This window comes from Rhinatrema bivittatum, chromosome 5, assembly GCF_901001135.1.
Source record: "Rhinatrema bivittatum chromosome 5, aRhiBiv1.1, whole genome shotgun sequence".
Lineage (NCBI taxonomy): Eukaryota > Metazoa > Chordata > Amphibia > Gymnophiona > Rhinatrematidae > Rhinatrema > Rhinatrema bivittatum.
The window spans coordinates 94,539,668-94,558,306 of record NC_042619.1 but is presented as its reverse complement, the minus strand read 5'-3'; the positions used below and the strand labels follow the sequence as shown (position 1 = coordinate 94,558,306).

At 45.0% G+C, this 18,639-nt stretch overlaps 1 protein-coding gene across 2 annotated transcripts in view; it reads left to right on the top strand.

The window, feature by feature from the left end:
- FLT1 (fms related tyrosine kinase 1) overlaps nucleotides 1-18,639 on the top strand; it is a 379,855-nt gene that overhangs the window by 246,530 nt on the left and 114,686 nt on the right. Inside the window, exons 14-16 of one of the 2 annotated variants that reach the window (XM_029602608.1) lie at nucleotides 6,141-6,287; nucleotides 7,404-7,535; nucleotides 7,652-7,693. In XM_029602608.1, coding sequence (XP_029458468.1) covers nucleotides 6,141-6,287; nucleotides 7,404-7,535; nucleotides 7,652-7,693 — 321 coding nt within the window. The remainder of the gene's footprint in view (nucleotides 1-6,140; nucleotides 6,288-7,403; nucleotides 7,536-7,651; nucleotides 7,694-18,639) is intronic. The other variant, XM_029602609.1, reaches the window with a different exon arrangement.

Below are 18,639 nucleotides of genomic sequence, written 5' to 3'. Positions count from 1 at the left end.
CTCCTAAAATGTTGCAGGGACTATCCCATAAGCCTTATAATGTGATACTTAAGAAAATAAATATATGTACTCTGGAGGAGAGGAGGCAGAAAGGAGAGGCTATATAAAATGTACAAAAGGCTAGCATTTTTTTTTTTTTTTTAATAAGAAAGACATTTTAGAATGAGAGGTTCATGCTATTTGAATGATGGAAAGGGTACTCAGAAGTAAAAAGAAATGGTATTTCTTCACAGCAAGGATGACAGGTGCATGCAATGGCCTCCCAATGGAGGTGTGGAAAAAGGGTGCAAAATGGTATTAGACACTTTTGTAGGTTGTGATACCTTATTATGAATCAACATAAGAATAATCAAAATATGTTGTAGTTCATGGGCTTTCAAGACCACGTCGACCCTTTCTTGAGAGATCTAGTCAAGTTGCTACCGCTCTGCACATCTGAATTCAATAAGTCATGTAACAGGCACATAGCACCCTTAGTGGAGGGCAGCCAAGGGTAAAGCCAGAGACATGGCAGTGTCTGCAGTATTATCTCATATTTCCATTTATAAAGAGAGCTTATTTCAGAATGGGCTCAGGGAGGGTCAGTTTATAGCAGCACACTTAGGGGTAAAGTCTGCTTTAGCCTGAATTTTCATAGCAGGCTTACATGCACAAGTCCACTTTAAAAGTGAGTGTGCATCCGTGGAATGCAGTACAATACACCTGCTTTTTATTTACATTTATAGTTTTGAAAATTGAAAATATGCACATGAATGCTATCTCTGCTCAATTCTGCCCCCCCTGGAAGGCCACTTTCCAGTGCACATAAAAGTAGGCGTGGAATCATTATGCACGTGCTGTCACATGCACAACCCCTGGAACAAGTTCCTGAAAGCCCATTTAGATGTACAAAGCCACATTTTATGGGCATAAATGCTGTTGAATATCAGACTATTAATGAAAAAGGCTATCAAACGTCAGATTGTTCAGAAATCGGAAGAGTTCTAGCTCCCCTTCTGTACCTCTCCTCTCCACTCTCATTAGGGCCCCAAACTGTACTGTACACCATGTTACAGTTCCTCTCACTATGCTGAGCAAAGCGCTTGGCTTGCATGGGAATCTTAGCCATCATGGGAGACTGAATTCATGTTAGTGTGAGCAGGAAGCTGAAAACATTTGAAGTTATGCCTGAAGCTATTTTGTGCTATTCAGGTCTGCCTAGCACGCCATCCAGTTCCCATCAAAGAGAAAATATTGGTATATTATTTGTTTTTTGTTTTTAAACCAATCATGCAAAATAAACACTTTTTTTTTTTTGCTTTGTCCTGGTAATTTCCTCCTTATCTTTTGTTCTTCCAGCTCAGTTGGAACTGGGGTTGGGAACTAGCACCATGAGCCTTCATTCTCAACCACACAAGGTGTTTTATCCCTATTTTATATCTGTCTTCCTCATTTAGATGAGCCATTGCAGTGACGGTCCTCTGCTAGGGGGTCACATAAGCACACACCCTTTGAACATGCAGTCGTGGTCCCCGAGGCCACGACTGCATGTTCTGCATACGTTTTGGTGCATAAAACTTGAAGCTTGTAGTTTTATGTACAAAAATTGGACACACAACCCTGAGTAAAATTGTGCACACAGATTAGCAGTCCTCCATTCATATTAATCAAGGCATTATCTCTTTCACTCCCCAATGCAGAGACATGTATAGGCTTCATTTATGTTTTCTTAATACTGGAAATTTAACCCCTGATCAGAAGTGGAGTTAAGTTTCTGGGGCCAATGGTAATCTATAGGACTAAACCTGAGGTTGGCAGTGCTGCGTCCCATTCTTAGCATTTATGTGTTTAAAACATGATATGTTTTTGTGCACACAACCTTTAGGGGCACAACTTTTATGCACAGAAATCATGGTTTATGCTCCAAAATAATGTTGCGTATGCATTAACCATGATTTATGCATGCAAAATATTGTTTGTACTCACAAACCATGTTTTGTGCACAAAAATCATGCTTTGTGTGCAGAAGACACTAATTTGCACAGAAAGCATTGTTTTATGTGCAAAAATTGCACACTAAGCATGTCTCCTTTTCACATATTTTAACTTCTAATGCATTAGCTTACTGCATCAGGAATTCAATTATTTTTCAGCATGTGCATTAAGAACTCGCACTGAATTGCAGCACACAGTTTTAATGCACAGCTTATTACATCAGTCCCTGAGTCTGGCTGACAGGTGTAGCTGATGCGCGAAGGCTGGGGTTTTCCTCCTTGGGGGCTCGGATTGCTATCTCCCTAACATTCCCAGTCCTGGCCATTCCAGGGAATAGAGTTCTGGTTCAGGAATCTGCACGACAGCTTGAGGCACTGCCACAGAATCCCCAGTCTAGTCCACAAAACAAAGTTTTGTAAATGAGCCAATGACAGCATATTGCTGCGGAAGCTTAGCAAAGTTCAAAAGATGTTTCTTAGGCATAGAAGAGAAGATAGTCCTCCTATCAGGGCTGCCCAAACCTGTACTGGGGACCCCACAGCCACTTTGGCTTTTCAGGATATCCGCAATGACTATGCATGAGATACATTTGCATTCGTAGGGTTGCATAGTCATTGAGGATATCCTGAAACCCTGACTGGGGTCCTCAGGACAGGTTTGGAAAGCCTTGTTTTAGACAATAAAAGTCATTGTAATATACGTAGGCACCCCTGGTCCCTATTACAGATTCATTTGTCTTAGAGAGAAGTAGCTACATTCCCTGGTATAGAGACGGTTCCAGGACCGAGAGGAAGCTGTCGTGTTTATGTTCTGTCAGTAGGTGTCAGTGTCAAACCTCTGTAAAACTGTTAAACATTTGCCTTTGCAAAGAGGACGTAATATGTTGAACTCACTAGTGGGGAACCGGGAGAAGGTTTTATCTACCTGCTCTCACCAGAACTAGTGGAAGCACCAGGCAAACTAGGTAGTTGCCAAGATTGCTACAGTTCTGGGAGTGGCAGCGGCATTGCATCAGGGCCAACATCACATCAATGCATCCACTAGTGCAAAGTGCTGCTCGCGTGGCTGTCCCACAAGACCAGGAAGGCCAGGCATCTCTTCCCCCCCCCCCCCCCCCCATTTATGGGTTTCACACTGTGCCTGTGTAAGCTTTATAGCCAGAAGCTGATGCACCTGTGCTGAGGAATGGTCCTTGGCAGGGTGAGGTGGCTGCCTCAGGCGGAAAAATTTGGGGGCAGCAACAATTGCCCCCAAAGCACCTCTGCAGTGGCTGCCTCACCTTGCTTCAAATCTATGACGACTGCAGCGCGGGATGACAACATACCTGCGAGGGTTCCCCCACCCCAGGGACAGAAAGAAGAGCCTAGTGGCACCACTGCTTAACGATAGCATCATGCGGGGTTCCCAGGCCCTGCAGGCAGAAGGAGGACCTCAGCAGCACTGCTGGTTAATGATGATGATGTCCTGCTGGGTTCTCAGGCTTTGCAGGCAGAAAGACAAGCTCAGTGGCTGCAGCATGACTATAAGATGATGCCATGCGATGACGCAGGGTGATGTGACCACAAGGATCCCAGGCCCTGAAGTACAAGAATAGGATCCCATGGTGAAGCGTTAAGATGAACTGCCTGCAGGGATCCCAGGCTGCAAAGGCAGGAAGAGGATCTTGTGGTCGGCATAGCAAGATGAACCACCCGCAGGGATCCCATGTGCTGAAGGCCAGAAGAAAAAGACCCATAAAGAGGGAAGTTGTGAGTTTGAGGGAAGAGAAGGGAGTGAGTGGGAAAGAGTGGGAAAGAGAGGGAAGAGAAGGGGGAGGGAGAGGAAGGGAGGGACAAGAAAGGGGGTGTGAGTGGGAGAGAAGGGAAGAGAAGTGGGCATGAGTGAAAGGGGATTGAAGAGGGAAAAGGAGTGAGTGAGTGAATGGGATGATAACAGGGCAGTGAGTGAGAGGGGAATGGGAAGATAACAGGGCAGTGAGTGAGAGGGGATGAAAGGGGGTAAGTGAGTGAGAGAGGTTGCAAAGGAGTGAGTGAGTGGAAAGAGCAGGAGTGGATGAGAAAAGATGGGAGGAAATGACTGAGTAAGAGGGAAGGGAAAATAGGGGATAAGTCAGAAGGGATGGGATGGAAGGGAAAAGAGTGAGTGAGAAGGAATGGGAGGGAGAAGAGTAAAGGGCTGGGAAGTGAATGAATGTGAAGAGAAGGAGGGTAAGTGATAAGGGAAAGGATAAGTGAATAGAGAGGGAAGAGAAGGCAGGTGAGTGAATGAGAAGGGAGGGAAGGGAATGAAGTGTGAATGAGAGGGAAGGAAAGAGGAAATGGTGTCAGGGAGGTAGAGAGGGAGCAACACTGTATGGAAGGGTTGTGACTGGGAGAGAGTGCAGGGCCAGTGGAAGGACTAGGTGGCCACCTGGAGCACCACAGTTTTGCAGGTGGCAGGACTACAATGATTGCAACTCCTTGTTCTTCTCTCCAGCATGGGGTTCAAAGAAGATGTTGTGTCACAAGAGCCTGCTCAGGTAGGAAGGAGGAGGTGCAATCACTGTGGCCAAAAGAAGCAGGAGCAACACCAGCCTGCATGGCTAGAAAAAAAGTAACAGGAGCAGCGTCAGCCTGCAGACGAGTCTGTTGGCTATGAACGGTTTTGCTATGAACGGTTCTTTATGGTCTCTTTCTTCTGTACTTGGTGAGGGTCTGTCTGCTCTGTATGAGTGACTGAGTTAAGATATTCTGCTAGGATGTAGTTTCTGTGTAGGGGTCTATTGTAGTCTGTCTTATTCTGTTTACCTAATAGGAGGTGTATTGGTGTTTTAGGACTTGGTATAATATTTGCAGTGTTGGCTTTTCATGGGTATGGTTGTTACTGTTTTAAGTGCTGGCAGCTAGTGCTGTTTTGCTATGGAAGGTTTACTATATTGTAATTGTAGTTCAGTTTATTCATGGCTTTCTGAAGGCCAAGCCCAAACCTATTGCACTTTACAATAGGCCGGCTTACATGGTAACTTTCATATCGATGCTTGGGCGCACATGTGCATGCATGCATTGGCCCACATCCAGGGACGCGGCTATCTTATAACTTGCACGCATATATGCACACATGTTATAAAATAGCCTAGCCATGCACACATGTGTGCCAAATTTTAAGTGGGAGCACGCAAGGGTGCGCAAATGCCGCTTCTACCACGTAAATTGTGGAATTTGAAAAGAAGCACATGCCGACGCCATTCCCAGTTTTACCAGTTCATATCCAGTTCACCCAGTTAAGAGATAGATCCTCCAATCCCCCCCTTCCCGGTTTAGTAGGCTTCACTCCACCCAACTAGCCCCTACCCTTAAAACCCCACGGATCTGCCTATTTTTCTTTATTTTTTTAACTTACACATCATCCATAGCAGAAGTAAAGTTACACAGCAGGGGGCCTTGGCGTGCAGTGAATTGCGTAAGTATTTTCAAGCACATGTCTGGTTCACGCCCCCAGATGCCCATTCCCCGCCCATGCCCCGACCCTTTTTGAAAACTTCTTAGACGTGCGTGCTGCGGGAGATACGCGCGTATCTCGCTGGCTTTTAAAATCCGCTTGGCGTGCACAAGCCCGACTTATTCTCCCATCCCCTAATTAATGTGTGCGTCGGGCTTTTAAAATTCACTTTATAAAGTGCACCTATTGACAATTCAATGGCATATATCATAGCAATTTTCAAAAGCCCACTTATGCACATAAATCCTTTTTAAAAATTACCCGTTGCCGTGTTTATTCCCCTATTTATCATCGTATTGGGGTTGGTTATTACCTCTTGTGTTGACCACCCATGACTAAATAGGTGCCAACAGATGAATAAAATAAGATTTTCACATTCTTATTTTGCCAATCCTGAAAGGGTCCTTTCAATCTGATACAAGGGCTTTCTTTACTAAGGCTTCCCCCCCCCCCCCCCCCCATTCTCTGTCTGTGGGGTAAACCTTAGGAAATCAGGCTCAAAGTGATGATGGAAAGGATTCAGATCTGGTTTCCATGTTTTTTTGTAACCACAAGGTCATCCTTCAGTTCAACCACAGAATTTTCAAAAGCTGCAAATGTGTAAATTCAAATAATTACAGTAAGAATACGATCACAGTTCATTCTTCATGCGGGACCCAAGAAAATTGTGACCCCTTTTATTTTTGCAGCTCAGCAAGCCCCACACCTCCTGCGTGTCTTCGGGGAGCAGCAGGTGAACCTCAGCAGCAGTGTTTCTCTGGAGTGTCAGGCTGAAGGGGTCCCAGAACCACAGATATCCTGGTATAAAAATGGCCGAGAGCTACAGCAGGAATCAGGTAAGAATTTCAGCCACGCTATAGTCTTTTCTTCCAGAGCTTTATATGGTTTAGTTTAAGAAGTATAGACCAGGAGCACAGCCAGAACTGAATGCTTTGGGAGGTCCAAGGTTAACATGTTTGGGCACTAGGGCCAGTCCACTGTATCATCCCCACCCATGTATTTATGGCAGTGGCTACAAAACCCTTTTCATTTCCGGCAAAACTCTGTAGCTCCTGTCTCTTAACCCTCTCTCTGCCCTGTCTCTGCTGTTTTTCACTTCCTCCTTGTGGTTAGTGCAGCTAATTTATACAAGGATTAATCTCAGACTGCTGAGAAACAATTAGGTAAATAGGCTTCCAGCCTTCCTGAGCTTTTAATGGGCTGAGAGGAGGAGAAATAATAAGGGACTGGCTCAGACAGGACATGACCCTGCTGCTAGGGATGGGAGAGGCTGCACCTCTGCTACAGATTATTACCATCCCTTCTTTCAGAGGTGATCTTCATTGGGATCTCTTTGGACATATCGGTGTGTTAAACTTGGCTATTTCTGGCCATGAAAGAGGCTACAGCAGTTGGGTGCAAGCTCAGTATTGTGTCTTTCATTGTCTTTGCCCCATTTATAATTTTGCTTCTTTTATCGTCATGGCTCAGTGCTCTTGCACCCTGTCATCAGTGCATAACTATAAAACATACTGAGGGCAATTTTCAAAGCCATTTAAACAGGTAAATAGTGATTTACCTGGATAAAAATTGCTTCCCTCTACCCAGCTAAAAGCATGCATGGGTTTTCAGAACATATGCACTATTAGCCAGATTAAAAAGAGGTGATCACAGGGGTGTGCTTAGGTCAGGGGAGGAAACCAGCAGGCGTACGTTCAATTTTCAAAAGTACATGTGCTATTTTACCTGCCTCCCCCCTCGGTCGTCTGCACAAACAGAAGTTATGACATACACAGGCATGGTTCATGTGCACTCTTGGCGACAGCTAATTAGTTTCTCTTTCAAAGTTAGCTGTAAGGATGCACGATGAGAGTACCGGCCTACTTTGCAACTACACTGGGGGCTTTGTCAATTGACTTTATTAAGTGTCCTCATCTGCTTCCACTGGTGTGACCATCTTTCCGTCTCTTCAGGTATTCTTCTGGAGCCACGGAACAACAGACTGATAATAGAGCGGATCAAGGAGGACGATGCAGGGCTCTACCTGTGCAGAGCCGCCAACCCCAAAGGCTCTGCGGAGAGTTCGGCTTATATCACCGTGCAAGGTAAGTACTGCATGAGCAGGAAAGAGAGAAAAAGAGACAAAGAAAAATGTGCCCAGAGTCATGCTTTCCTTTTTATTTACTTCTTTCTCCCTTTTTCATCGGCTCCCCGCACTAAGCTGCTTACCACGGTGGAGTTCTTGCTCTGACTGGAAGGGCAGGTAAGTGGCTGATTGACTAACTGCATGATTTCCAAGCACGGCCTCCGACAGGGAAGTTCATTTGAGAATGAAAGGGTAGAGAGATGGGAAGCTCAGACTCAGAGGCTCAGTCACCAAGCTGCGCCACAATTTGCAAAGGCAAGTTTGCACGCTGAAACTGGTGTTAGCAGGCGTTAAATGGGATACATACGGACCTTCGTTTTCAGCTTTATGTGATTTGTCCTTTTGAATTTCTCGGTGTTTATTATAACAAATAGCAATAGGAGAAAAGAAATGGGAAAAAAAGAGTCATGTTTTTCCCCACTGATTTTTCTCCCATTTTTGTTCATTATATTATAGTAAACACCAAGAAATGCAAAAGGAAAATGTAAAATACAAACTCAAAACGAAGGTCCCAGGGGTAACGCACACTATTGCCCTTTTGATGCGTGAAGTTGTACTTTATTCACAAATGGCTATTTTAGTGCATAACATTTTTCTTTCTTTCATTTTCATGCAATGTCAATGCTGAGCATCAGCCGTGCAAAATTATGCAAAGCGGTTCATTAATTGTGAACACGCGGTTTAACGTCAGGCGAAAAACACTTCTCAAATGTTTCATTGTAAAAGAAATTAACTATACTTCCAGGAGGTGTAAAATTGATAGAAAAACTGCTCATTTGATTTAGCTACTGGTCTCATTTGCATATAATGCCCAACAGTGCACAGGCATTCATGAGGTTCGGCACGGCTTAGTGCTGTTTGTATTTACATGAACGGGCTACCTTCGGCCCACATGCGCCGTGGAAGAGGGCAAGTGTAAGCAAGAAAATCAGATTTTAAAAAACTTAGGCCTGGATTTTCTAAGGTCACAGACCTTAGAGAATCCGGTGGTAATGGGGGGGCGATCGCTGCCGGCTTTCACACCCAATAGCGCCACTGTAAAAGGTGGTGCTATTGAGCGCGCTACTGGCAGCGAAAAGGGTTCTTACCTTTTCGCCGCCAGAGAAGTTTCCGCCGCATCCGTCCCAACGATGCCCCGACTCCTCCTCTTCCGGGGCCGACTCTGCCCTGACTTTTTGCGTGCGATATGCTACAAAAATGAGCCCCTTAGTCAAAAGAAGAAATCTTCCTGACAGGCTACTGTGATGAAGACCGATGCATTTTCTAGGCTCGTTTTTCACAGAAGTGAAATCTATAAATATTGATTTAGTGGTTGCAGCTCCCTAGGTAGCATTTAAATTTAAGCTCAGTTTTCAAATTATGCAAACTTTTTGCAGAATGATTCCTCACCCAGAACAATGGAAGGCTGGATTCAAGTTTGTCATTGTACCAGCAGTGGATAGAAGGAATTTATCATCTTGACTTTGATTGGCTTCATTTAGAAAAAAAAAACAAACCTCTGCAGATTTTAGTAATCATTTGTTCTATTTGCAACCTATTAACTGATTTTAAAAAATGGAACATTTTCCATTGCTTCATATAATCATTCCTTAAATTCGTAGAAATTTGTTTTTTTTTTCTTTTCTTCTTTACAGTGTATATCATGATTAGAGGGAATTTTGAGCAGGGGCCAGGAGGACTGGGGGTTATTTTCCATAGGAACACTCAGTAAGGCTGCAGCTTACAGTTTTTTTTGTCCTTTAAGGCTGTAACGGTACTCCACATTTTACTTTTTTAAAATGTATTTCTTTCAATTAACTCCCTTTGTTTAGTGAATTCTGCGTCAACTTTATGGCATGTTGCTACAGCTAGAAATTTAATGCATCAATATCTTTATCTTTTTGTTATAAAGCATTCTCCTCCCGCTGGAATATTGAACTCTTAATTATCAAGCTAATGTTCAAAAGAATCTCTCTACTTGACTTTTTAGGTCAGAAATTAATGTAGTACACACTACACAGCAGTATAGTAAGCTTACCTGGAAAATCCACTGCGGTCTTTGCCTGTCTAAAGCAACCATTCAGTCATTTAGGGACCCTGTACTTTCTACAGATGAGCATTCCTTACAAACGAATGCAAAAAAAAAAGTAAAAACAAAATATGAGGCCATTTATGGTAAATGGAACAAACTAAAAATAGTTTCTGATACAAATATCCAAAAATGTGGGGGTATTTTTATATTTGCTTTAAAAACATGCAATCCATAGCATTCTACTATCCCCCTCCCATCCCAAAAAAGCAAACTGGGAACTCCATGGCCCTCTGTGACTCCTCCCATAAACCCTCCCCCTGCAAAAGAAGACAAGGGACTCAGGACTGCCTGGCTGGGCTTAGCCAAGAATTGGAAACAAAAATATTTTATTTATTTTATTTTATTTATCGAGTTTTATATACCGTCGTTCGGTTTCGCCATCACAACGGTTTACAAAGTTTTGATGTTTAACAGGGTGTTCAAAAATCACGTACTTGTTAACATAGTTATCGTAGGCATTATAAGATAGTTCGGTTGTTGAATTGTACGGTTAAATTGCATGTTAAGGATTAGATCTACATGTTTATATGGGTCGGTAGGGAAGTTATAACAAGTTTGGTAGAGGAAGTTATAACATCGAGTCATTGGGTGTTTTGGTAGGCTTTGATGAACATCCAGGTTTTTAGTTCTTTTTTGAAGGTTTTTAAATTTTGCTGTGTTCTCAGTTTGGTTGGGAGGGTGTTCCAGAGTTCGGGGCTTCCTACGGACATGGCTCTCTTCCGAGCTGAGGTACGTTTTTGGCAAGCCGGTGGAATTTTTAATAGACCTTTGTTGGCTGAATATATCAACCGAAGCCACTCACTCCTATCAAGGGAATAGGTATCAGATAAAATATTGCTCAGACAAATATATAATCCACAGGCTTTTGCCCACAATGGGCTTCAACTAGCATCATATAGCTGAGCACAGAGTTTTCATGCCATTTACGTATTCCCATTTCCTAGATGATTTATTAACTAACTTTATTCTCTCTCATACCCATGCTTTTCAACCATATCTAATTAATAAAAAGAACCACGTATCTTGTTAGGTAAAAACCACTCTTTCCACATCAAAAAACCTTCCCAATAGCTCAGCATTTATCCCTTCCCGACATTGACAATGTTTCGGCACTTTCTGCCTGCCTTAGGGGGAAACAAATTAAATCTGCAACAAAAAACGAAAACAAACATAAACAAAAATTACAAGAGCAGAACTTTCTAATGAACCAAATATTTTGATGAAAATAAAAACAAAAATAGCAACCAGTGGAAACATAACTTCCTAAAGGGACGAACACGGCTCACAGATCAGGTTGAAAAAATGGTGGCGAACCCTCAACTCAGCTCACTAGCCTTAGCTATTTAACCACTCACTGGGTCTAGCCTCTAAGTCAATCACAATTGGCTAAACTAGGGATGTCCAGAGGGACCGCATACGTTACATTCAGTATTTGTATTCGTCGGGGGGCAGATACGTTGCATTCGGCAAGGGGGGCCCCCGATCCGTTCACTCGTTCCATTCTCATTCGTATCCCAGCTAAAATTTAATTAACTACAACCCCCCACCCTCCTGACCCCCCCCCCCCAAGACTTGCCAAAAGTCCCTGGTGGTCCAGCGGGGGTCCGGGAGCGATCTCCTGCACTTGGGCTGTCGGCTGCCAGTAATCAAAATGGCGCCGATAGCCTTTGCCCTCACTATGTCACAGGGGCCGACCAATGGTATTGGTAGCCCCTGTGACATAGTAAGGTCAAAGCCTATCGGCGCCATTTTGAATACCGGCAGCCAACAGTGTGATTGCAGGAGATGGCTCCCGGACCCCCCGCTGGACCACCAAGGAGTTTTGGTAAGTCTTGGGGGGGGACTCAGGAGGGTGGGGGGTTGACATCAGGACATCTGGACACGGAACATCTGGAACATCAGGAACAGGAGACAGGTGACAAAGGAGCTCCGCTGAGGGACGAGACCAGGAACATCAAGGAAACGAAGTTCAGGAACACGAAGAACAAGGAACGAAGATCCATCAAGGCACAGGACGACCACGGAGGACGTGGATCCAGGAGAAGACCACAGACGCTGTGAAGACCGGATCCGAAGGCCCTGAAGAACTGAAGCAGGGCCCTTTTATAGGGCTGATCCAGGAACATGCTGATGATGTCACTGAAGAGGGCCATGGGGCTTTTCCCGCCGCTGGCCCTTCAAAAGTGCAGCTGAGGCGTGCGCCCGCACCTATGGAGAAGCAGGAAGGCCGAAGACAACAGTGGCATCCCAGCCGCATGGAAGGCCTCACCAGGAGTGGTGGTAGCCCTACTGCGAAGAGAGAGAGCAGGCAGCAGCAACTGCTCCATGCCGTAATGAAGGGATTCCCGACGGCAGCACTAGGACCGTGGGGGAGCCAAGAACGCTGAAGCCCGGCCTGCCGCGAGGGACAGCGGCGACCAACAGTAAGTGGAGGACCTGTCTGCAGGATGGCGTCTGCGGGCAGGTTCGTAACAGTACCCCCTCCTCAAGGACCCCCTCCTCAAGCCTCCTATCAACAGCTTGGAAGGGTGAAGGTATCACTCCATACCATCAGGGGAAAATCAAGGTTCCAAGGACAGAAGCTGGAATTTCTTGACGAGGAACTGTAGCAATGGAGATAATTGTTGCTGAAAACATGGCGAAGAAGGTCAAAGATGCAGGCAAGACGTAGGCAAACACTGAAGACATAAAACAGGCAGGATAGAGGATTTGTAGGACAGCAAGGCTTGCATATCACATTCTAATAGTCAAGGTGGCAGAAATTGAAGACAAGGAGTCCAGGTTGAATGGGATGCACAGATGAATGGTAGCATCTTGGAGTAAGAACCGGTTCTTGGTTCAAATTAGTCAGAACAAGAATGGAAAGCAGACAAGCATCACCTTCACGGTGGCAGCAATGGTGAAGACAGAGCAGGCATCAAGCTGGATTCTTTAGATGCAAGGGTGGTACACCAAGAGAGTGAGTAGATGAACTTACAAGTGCCACTTGCTCTTGGTCAGGCATTAGTATAAGAAGGACCCGGATGGAACTAGGAGATCCAATGAACATTGCACAGAAGGTGGAAAGCAGGTCCTGGAGACAATTTTACCTTTTGAAGATGGTTGGTTCATAGCTGAGGTAGACAAGTGGGAAGAAGCTCAAGGTTGCTGCTTCCAGGCTTTACAAAGCCAGATGATGAGAGAAGTCTCTTTAACTTGGAAAAGGAGAGAATTGCATATTGGGAAGATCCATAAGTTTTAATACAGGCTCACATATGGTGGTGAAGTTGGTCCTAAGAGGAGCTTGGCAGTCGATAGATGTCGCTGTGGTGCTTTATGCAAGGTAATGATTCATAGAAGCGGGGATTCCCCGATGACAGCAAGGATGAAATATCTCTCACGATTGAGTCAAGCAGCCACTTAGGGTAGATGAAGCTTCAGGAGACAGGGTTCGAAGACAGCAGAGGATTCCAATGGGTATGTAAGCGAATCCCCACTGATGGATGGTTGAAGTGCAGCTGATGGCGAACATCATTGCAGAAGCAACTTACAGGTGAAAGACACAGAGAATCTGGCAAATACTTTAGTTATCTTGTAGAGCCATTCAGAAAGCTCTTTAGGGTGATGGACTGAAGATAGTTTCCGGTAATTCAAAGGATGGAAACCACTGGAGAAGATGACCATAGGCATTTTCATGGACTCAGGAACAGTGAAGTAGAATCACCATGCGGTTCCCAAGGAAGACAGGGTCCCTCCAGGAGGATTAATAGCAAGACAATGCAGGCATACCAGACAAGCTGGAAGATGGTAGTTGCAGTCCTTAGCCTGGCAGCGAGACAATACAGAGGAGCAGAAGACAGGGAATCAGGATCTTCTAAATCCTGATTCTAGCAGCTCAGAATGCTGCGTGAAGGACGCTGGAAGACTAATGGCGGCGAGTTCTGGATGTAGGATAACTTGCAATGATGATACAGGGTAGAATTCCACTTGCGCAGAGCAAGGGCTGGATTGAAGCTGTGGATTCGAGGTGACTCGCCATGTTGAAGTCATGAAGGTGAAGCACAGCAAGGTAATGTCTCCGAAGAACTGATGTGGAATCCATGGCTGAAATCACCACTTGCATAAGCAGAGAGAAGGTTTAGGCTGAAGATGGCCCCAGGGCAAGCATCAGGACAGTGCAAGCAGGAGCTGAGTTGGAAGCGACACGACGAAGCCAGGTTTAGGGTTCAGGCACCTCCTGCAGGTCATAAAAACCCAAAGACCCGGAGTTGTTGTGGAGTACACTCTGATTGGTAATATACTCCCTGAAGCTTGAAGGTACTTGACGTTGAAGGTGAACTTGATACCGGATGTGGAACCTGGGTGCAGGCGCCTCCTGGAGGTCATATGGAACCCAGGGAGATGAGCCAACATCGCAGTGGAAAGAACGGAGATGGTCTCTGGAACCATGGCAGGCACCTCCTGCAGGTAGAGAGGGTTCCAGGACTCGACTGCACTTGGAGATCTGGATGCAGGCGCCTCCTGCAGGTTGTGGGATCCAGATAACTGAAGAGGAGAGACAAGTGCAAAGAAAAATAAATTGGCTAAAAACAAGGTATTAAATGTCCAGGAAACTAGGAGCAAATATTCTGGGCTAGAAACAGGTTATCAGAGTGTCCAGGAATTTAAGATAAAATTTCTGGGGAAAATCAAGGCTAACAGAAATGTCCAGGAACTGAGCCCGTCACAAGCACAGCTCACCGAGCTCATGGCCTTCGGATCCTGTTAGGAGCATGGAGGTGCGGTCCCATCTCTAGGGAGGATGTGGACCCTTGGATTATGGCACGGCTCAGGGAGGAGCCCCAAGACACACCGCGAGAGGTGAGCAGGTTTGAGCATGGGTGGAGCAGGAGCAAGGCTGGACTGAAGACAAGGCAAGGAATATCCAGAACAGGAACAAGGCAGGCTCAGCCCTTCAGTGGACCTACATGCACCAATGAGACCCAGCAACGCAATGCTGGTCTCGAGAGTAGCCCTCTGGCCACTCGATAGCCCTTCTGGACCCACCACTTGGGAACAATGAGTGCGTGAGGCCAGACGGAGGCTGAGGGCAGGAACACGAAGACTCAGATGAAGACTCAGGATACTCAGAGGATTCAGACGTAGACTTGGATACTCAGGAGACTCAGACGAAGACTTGAATACTCAGATTACTCGGAGGACCCAGACAAGGACTCAGGATACTCGGAGGAGTCAGACAAGTATTCGGGTTGCTCGGAAGTTTCAGGCAAAGATTCAGGAGTCAGGCAAAAGTACTGGGTGAGAACTGCATCGCAGCACGCCCTACACAGCCGCCCGTGGCTGGTCGTGGACCACACTGACCGCGAAACAGATTCCAAGTGAAGAAGTGGAAATTTGAGACTGGAACATGAAGATTCAGTAGAGGCCTGCACCGGGGCGCGCCCTACACAGCCGCCTGTGGCTGGTCGCGGACCACACTGAAGTGGAGCAGGTTATGGCAGAGTCTTAGGCATGGACAGAAGCAGGCACAAGGAACTCTGAAGACCGGAACAGAATTCAAGACTCGGGATTCAAGACTCAGGATTCTCAGAAGCAAGGCATTAAAAACAGGAACCTTCTGGAGGCTTGCGCTGCAGACAAGAAGAAGGCCTTGTACCACGAGGCACCCTACACAGCCCCTCATGAGCTGGTCACAGACCACGATGGTGGCACGCCAGGAGATGAGGGACCTGGGAACTGGACGAAGAGCTGAAGATGAGACGGACGGAGTCAGGACAGGAACATTTCATATCAGGAACATAGAACATGGCACCTCAGGACACGGGACATCAGGAAAACTGGACATCTGGAACATCAGGAACAGGATACAGGTGATGAGGGAGCTCCGACGAGGGACGAGACCAGGAACATCAAGGAGACGAAGTTCAGAACAAGGAACGAAGATCCATCAAGGCACAGGAAAGACCATGGAGGACTTGGATCCAGAAGAATACCAAAGACGCTGTGAAGACCAGATCTGAAGGCCCTGAAGAACTGAAGCAGGACCCTTTTATAGGGCTGATCCAGGAACAGGCTGATGGAGAGGGCCGCAGGGCTTTTCCCACTGCTGGCCCTTTAAAAGTGCAGCTGAGGTGTGCGCCCGCGCCTATAGAGAAGCAGGAAGGCCGAAGACAACAGCGGCGTCCCAGCCATGTGGAAGGCCTGACAGGGAGCGGCGGCGGCAGCGGCAGCCCTGCCGCAAAGAGAGAGAGCAGGCAGCAGCAGCGGCTCCGTGCCGCAATGAAGGGACTCCCGGCAGTGGCACTAGGACCGCAGGGGAGCCAAGAACGCTCGGCCTGGCCTGCCACGAGGGATGGTGTCAGCGGTGGCCTAGGGTAAGTGGAGGACCTGTCTGCGGGATAGCGTCCATGGGCAGGTTCGTAACAGCAGCTTTGTGAGGCAATCCATGCTGACTGTGTTCCATTAAAGCATGTCTGTGATTTTGATCTTTAGAATAGTTTCCACTATTTTTCCCAGCACTGACGTCAGGCTCACTGGTCTAGAGTTTCCTGGATTGCCCCTGGAGACTTTTTTTAAAATTTGGGGTAACATTGGCCATCCTCCAGTCTTCAGGTACAATGGATGATTTTAATGATAAGTTACAAATTTTAACTAATAGATCTGAAATTTCATTTTTAGTTCCTTCTGAACCCTGGAATTTATCCCATCCAATCCAGGCAATTTGCTGCTCTTTAGTTTGTCAATCTGGCCTACTCCATCTTCTGGGTTCACAGTGATTTGGTTCAGTTCATCTGACTCATCACCCTTGAAAACCATCTCCAGAACTGGTATCTCCCCAACATCCTCATTAGTAAACACAGAAGCAAAGAATTCATTTAGTCTTTCTGCAATGGCCTTATCTTCCCTAAGAGCCCCATTAATCCCTCGGTCATCTAGCGATCCAACCAGCTCCCTCACAGGTTTCTTGCTTCAGATATATTTTAAAAAGTTTTTATTATGAGTTTTTGCCTCTTCAGCCAACTTCATTTCAAAATTCTCTCTTCACCTGTCTTATCAATGTTTTACACTTAACTTGACAATGCTTATGCTTTTCCTATTTTCTTCAGATGGATCCTTCTTCCAATTTTTGAAGGATGTTTTTTTGGCTAAAATAGCCTCTTTTGCCTCACCTTTTAATCATGACGGTAATCGTTTTGCCTTCCTTCCACCTTTCTTAATGTGTGGAATACATCTGGACTGCACATCTAAGATTGTATTTTTAAATAATGTCCTTGCCTGTTGAACACTTTTAACCTTTGCAGCTGCACCTTTCAGTTTTTTTCTAACTAAGTATTTTCCTCATTTTTTCAGTTTCCCTTCTGAAAATTTAGTGTTAGAGCTGTACATTTACTTATTGTCCAACTTCCAGTTATTGGTTCAAATTTGATCATGTTATGATCACTATTGCCAAGTGGCCCCACCACCGTTACCTCTCTCACCAAATCCTGCATTCCACTAAGAATTAAATCTAAAATAGCTCCCTCTCTCGTTAGTTCCTGAACCAATTGCTCCATGAATTAGTCGTTTATTCCATCCAGGAACCTTATATATATATATATATATATATATATATATATATATATATATATATATATATATATATATATATATATATTTATTTATTTATTTAGGGTTTTTTTTATACCGAGGTATAGCTAGTAGCCTTCACTCTGGTTTGCAAGTACAACAACCTATTACAATTAACAGTAAAAACTGGAAAACAGAGAAACTAACTTATTACAGGCAACTTCAACGTTTATAACAGGGTATTTCTGTGTTCAAACCATGTATGTTCTAGTTTAAAACGTTCTGTGTCATAGTCTTAGTAGTGCTATTGCATATCCAAAAAAGGTTATGCATGAGATATGTTATGTGATATTAACCAATACCATCTTTGAATGTTTGAATATCCATGTTTTGAGCTCTTTTTTAAATGATTTAATGTTGCTTTGGGGGCTCAAGTGATCTGGTAATGAGTTCTATAATTTCGGACCAGCGATGGATATGGCTCTGTTCCTTGTGTTGGATAGCTTGGCTAATGGGAGTGGTGGGATTTCTAGCTGTAGTTTACTTGCTATTCTAGTTGTATATACAACTGTTCTAGTTGTATATCTCTAGCATGTCCTGATGTTACATTTACGCAGTCAATATTGGTGTAATTGAAATCTCCCATTATTACTACACTGCCGCATTGGTTAGCTTCCCTGATTTCTCTTAGCATTTCATCATCTGTCTGACCATTTTGTCCAGGTGGACGGTAGTATACTCCTATCACTATACTCTTACCCAACACACATGGGATTTCTACCCATATAGATTCTACTGAGCATTTAGTCTCTTGTATGATCTTTATCCTGTTGGACTTTATACCCTCCCAGATATAAAGTGCCACCCTCCCACCAAGTTGACCCTTCCTATCATTGCGATATAATGTTACCCTGATATAGCACTGTCCCATTGGTTATCCTCCTTCCACCAGATCTCTGAGATGCCAATTATGTCAATCTCATCATTCACTGCTGTACATTCTAACTCTCCCATCTTACTTCTCAGACTTCTGGCATTGGCATACAGACATTTCAAAGTGTTTTTTTTGTTTGTATTAACAACCTTCTTTTGAGTTGATAGGGATAATTTGGAATTCTTTAGCTCAGGCACATGGACTACATTTGCTTTTATTAGAACCTTTCTGCTGGAATGCCCTAACTCTCATTAGTATCCTTCAAGGATACATTCCTCTTAGCCATGCACTGCTGAGTGACTGTCGGCTTTCCCCCTTATTCTAGTTTAATAACTGCTCTATCTCCTTTTTAAAAGTTAGTGCCAGTAGCTTGGTTCCACTTTGGTTAAGGTGGACCCATCCTTTCGGAAAAGACTCCCCCTTCCCCAAAAGGTTCCCCAGTTCCTTACAAAGCTGAATCCCTCTTCCCTGCACCATTGTCTCATCCATGCATTGAAACTCTGGAGCTCTGCC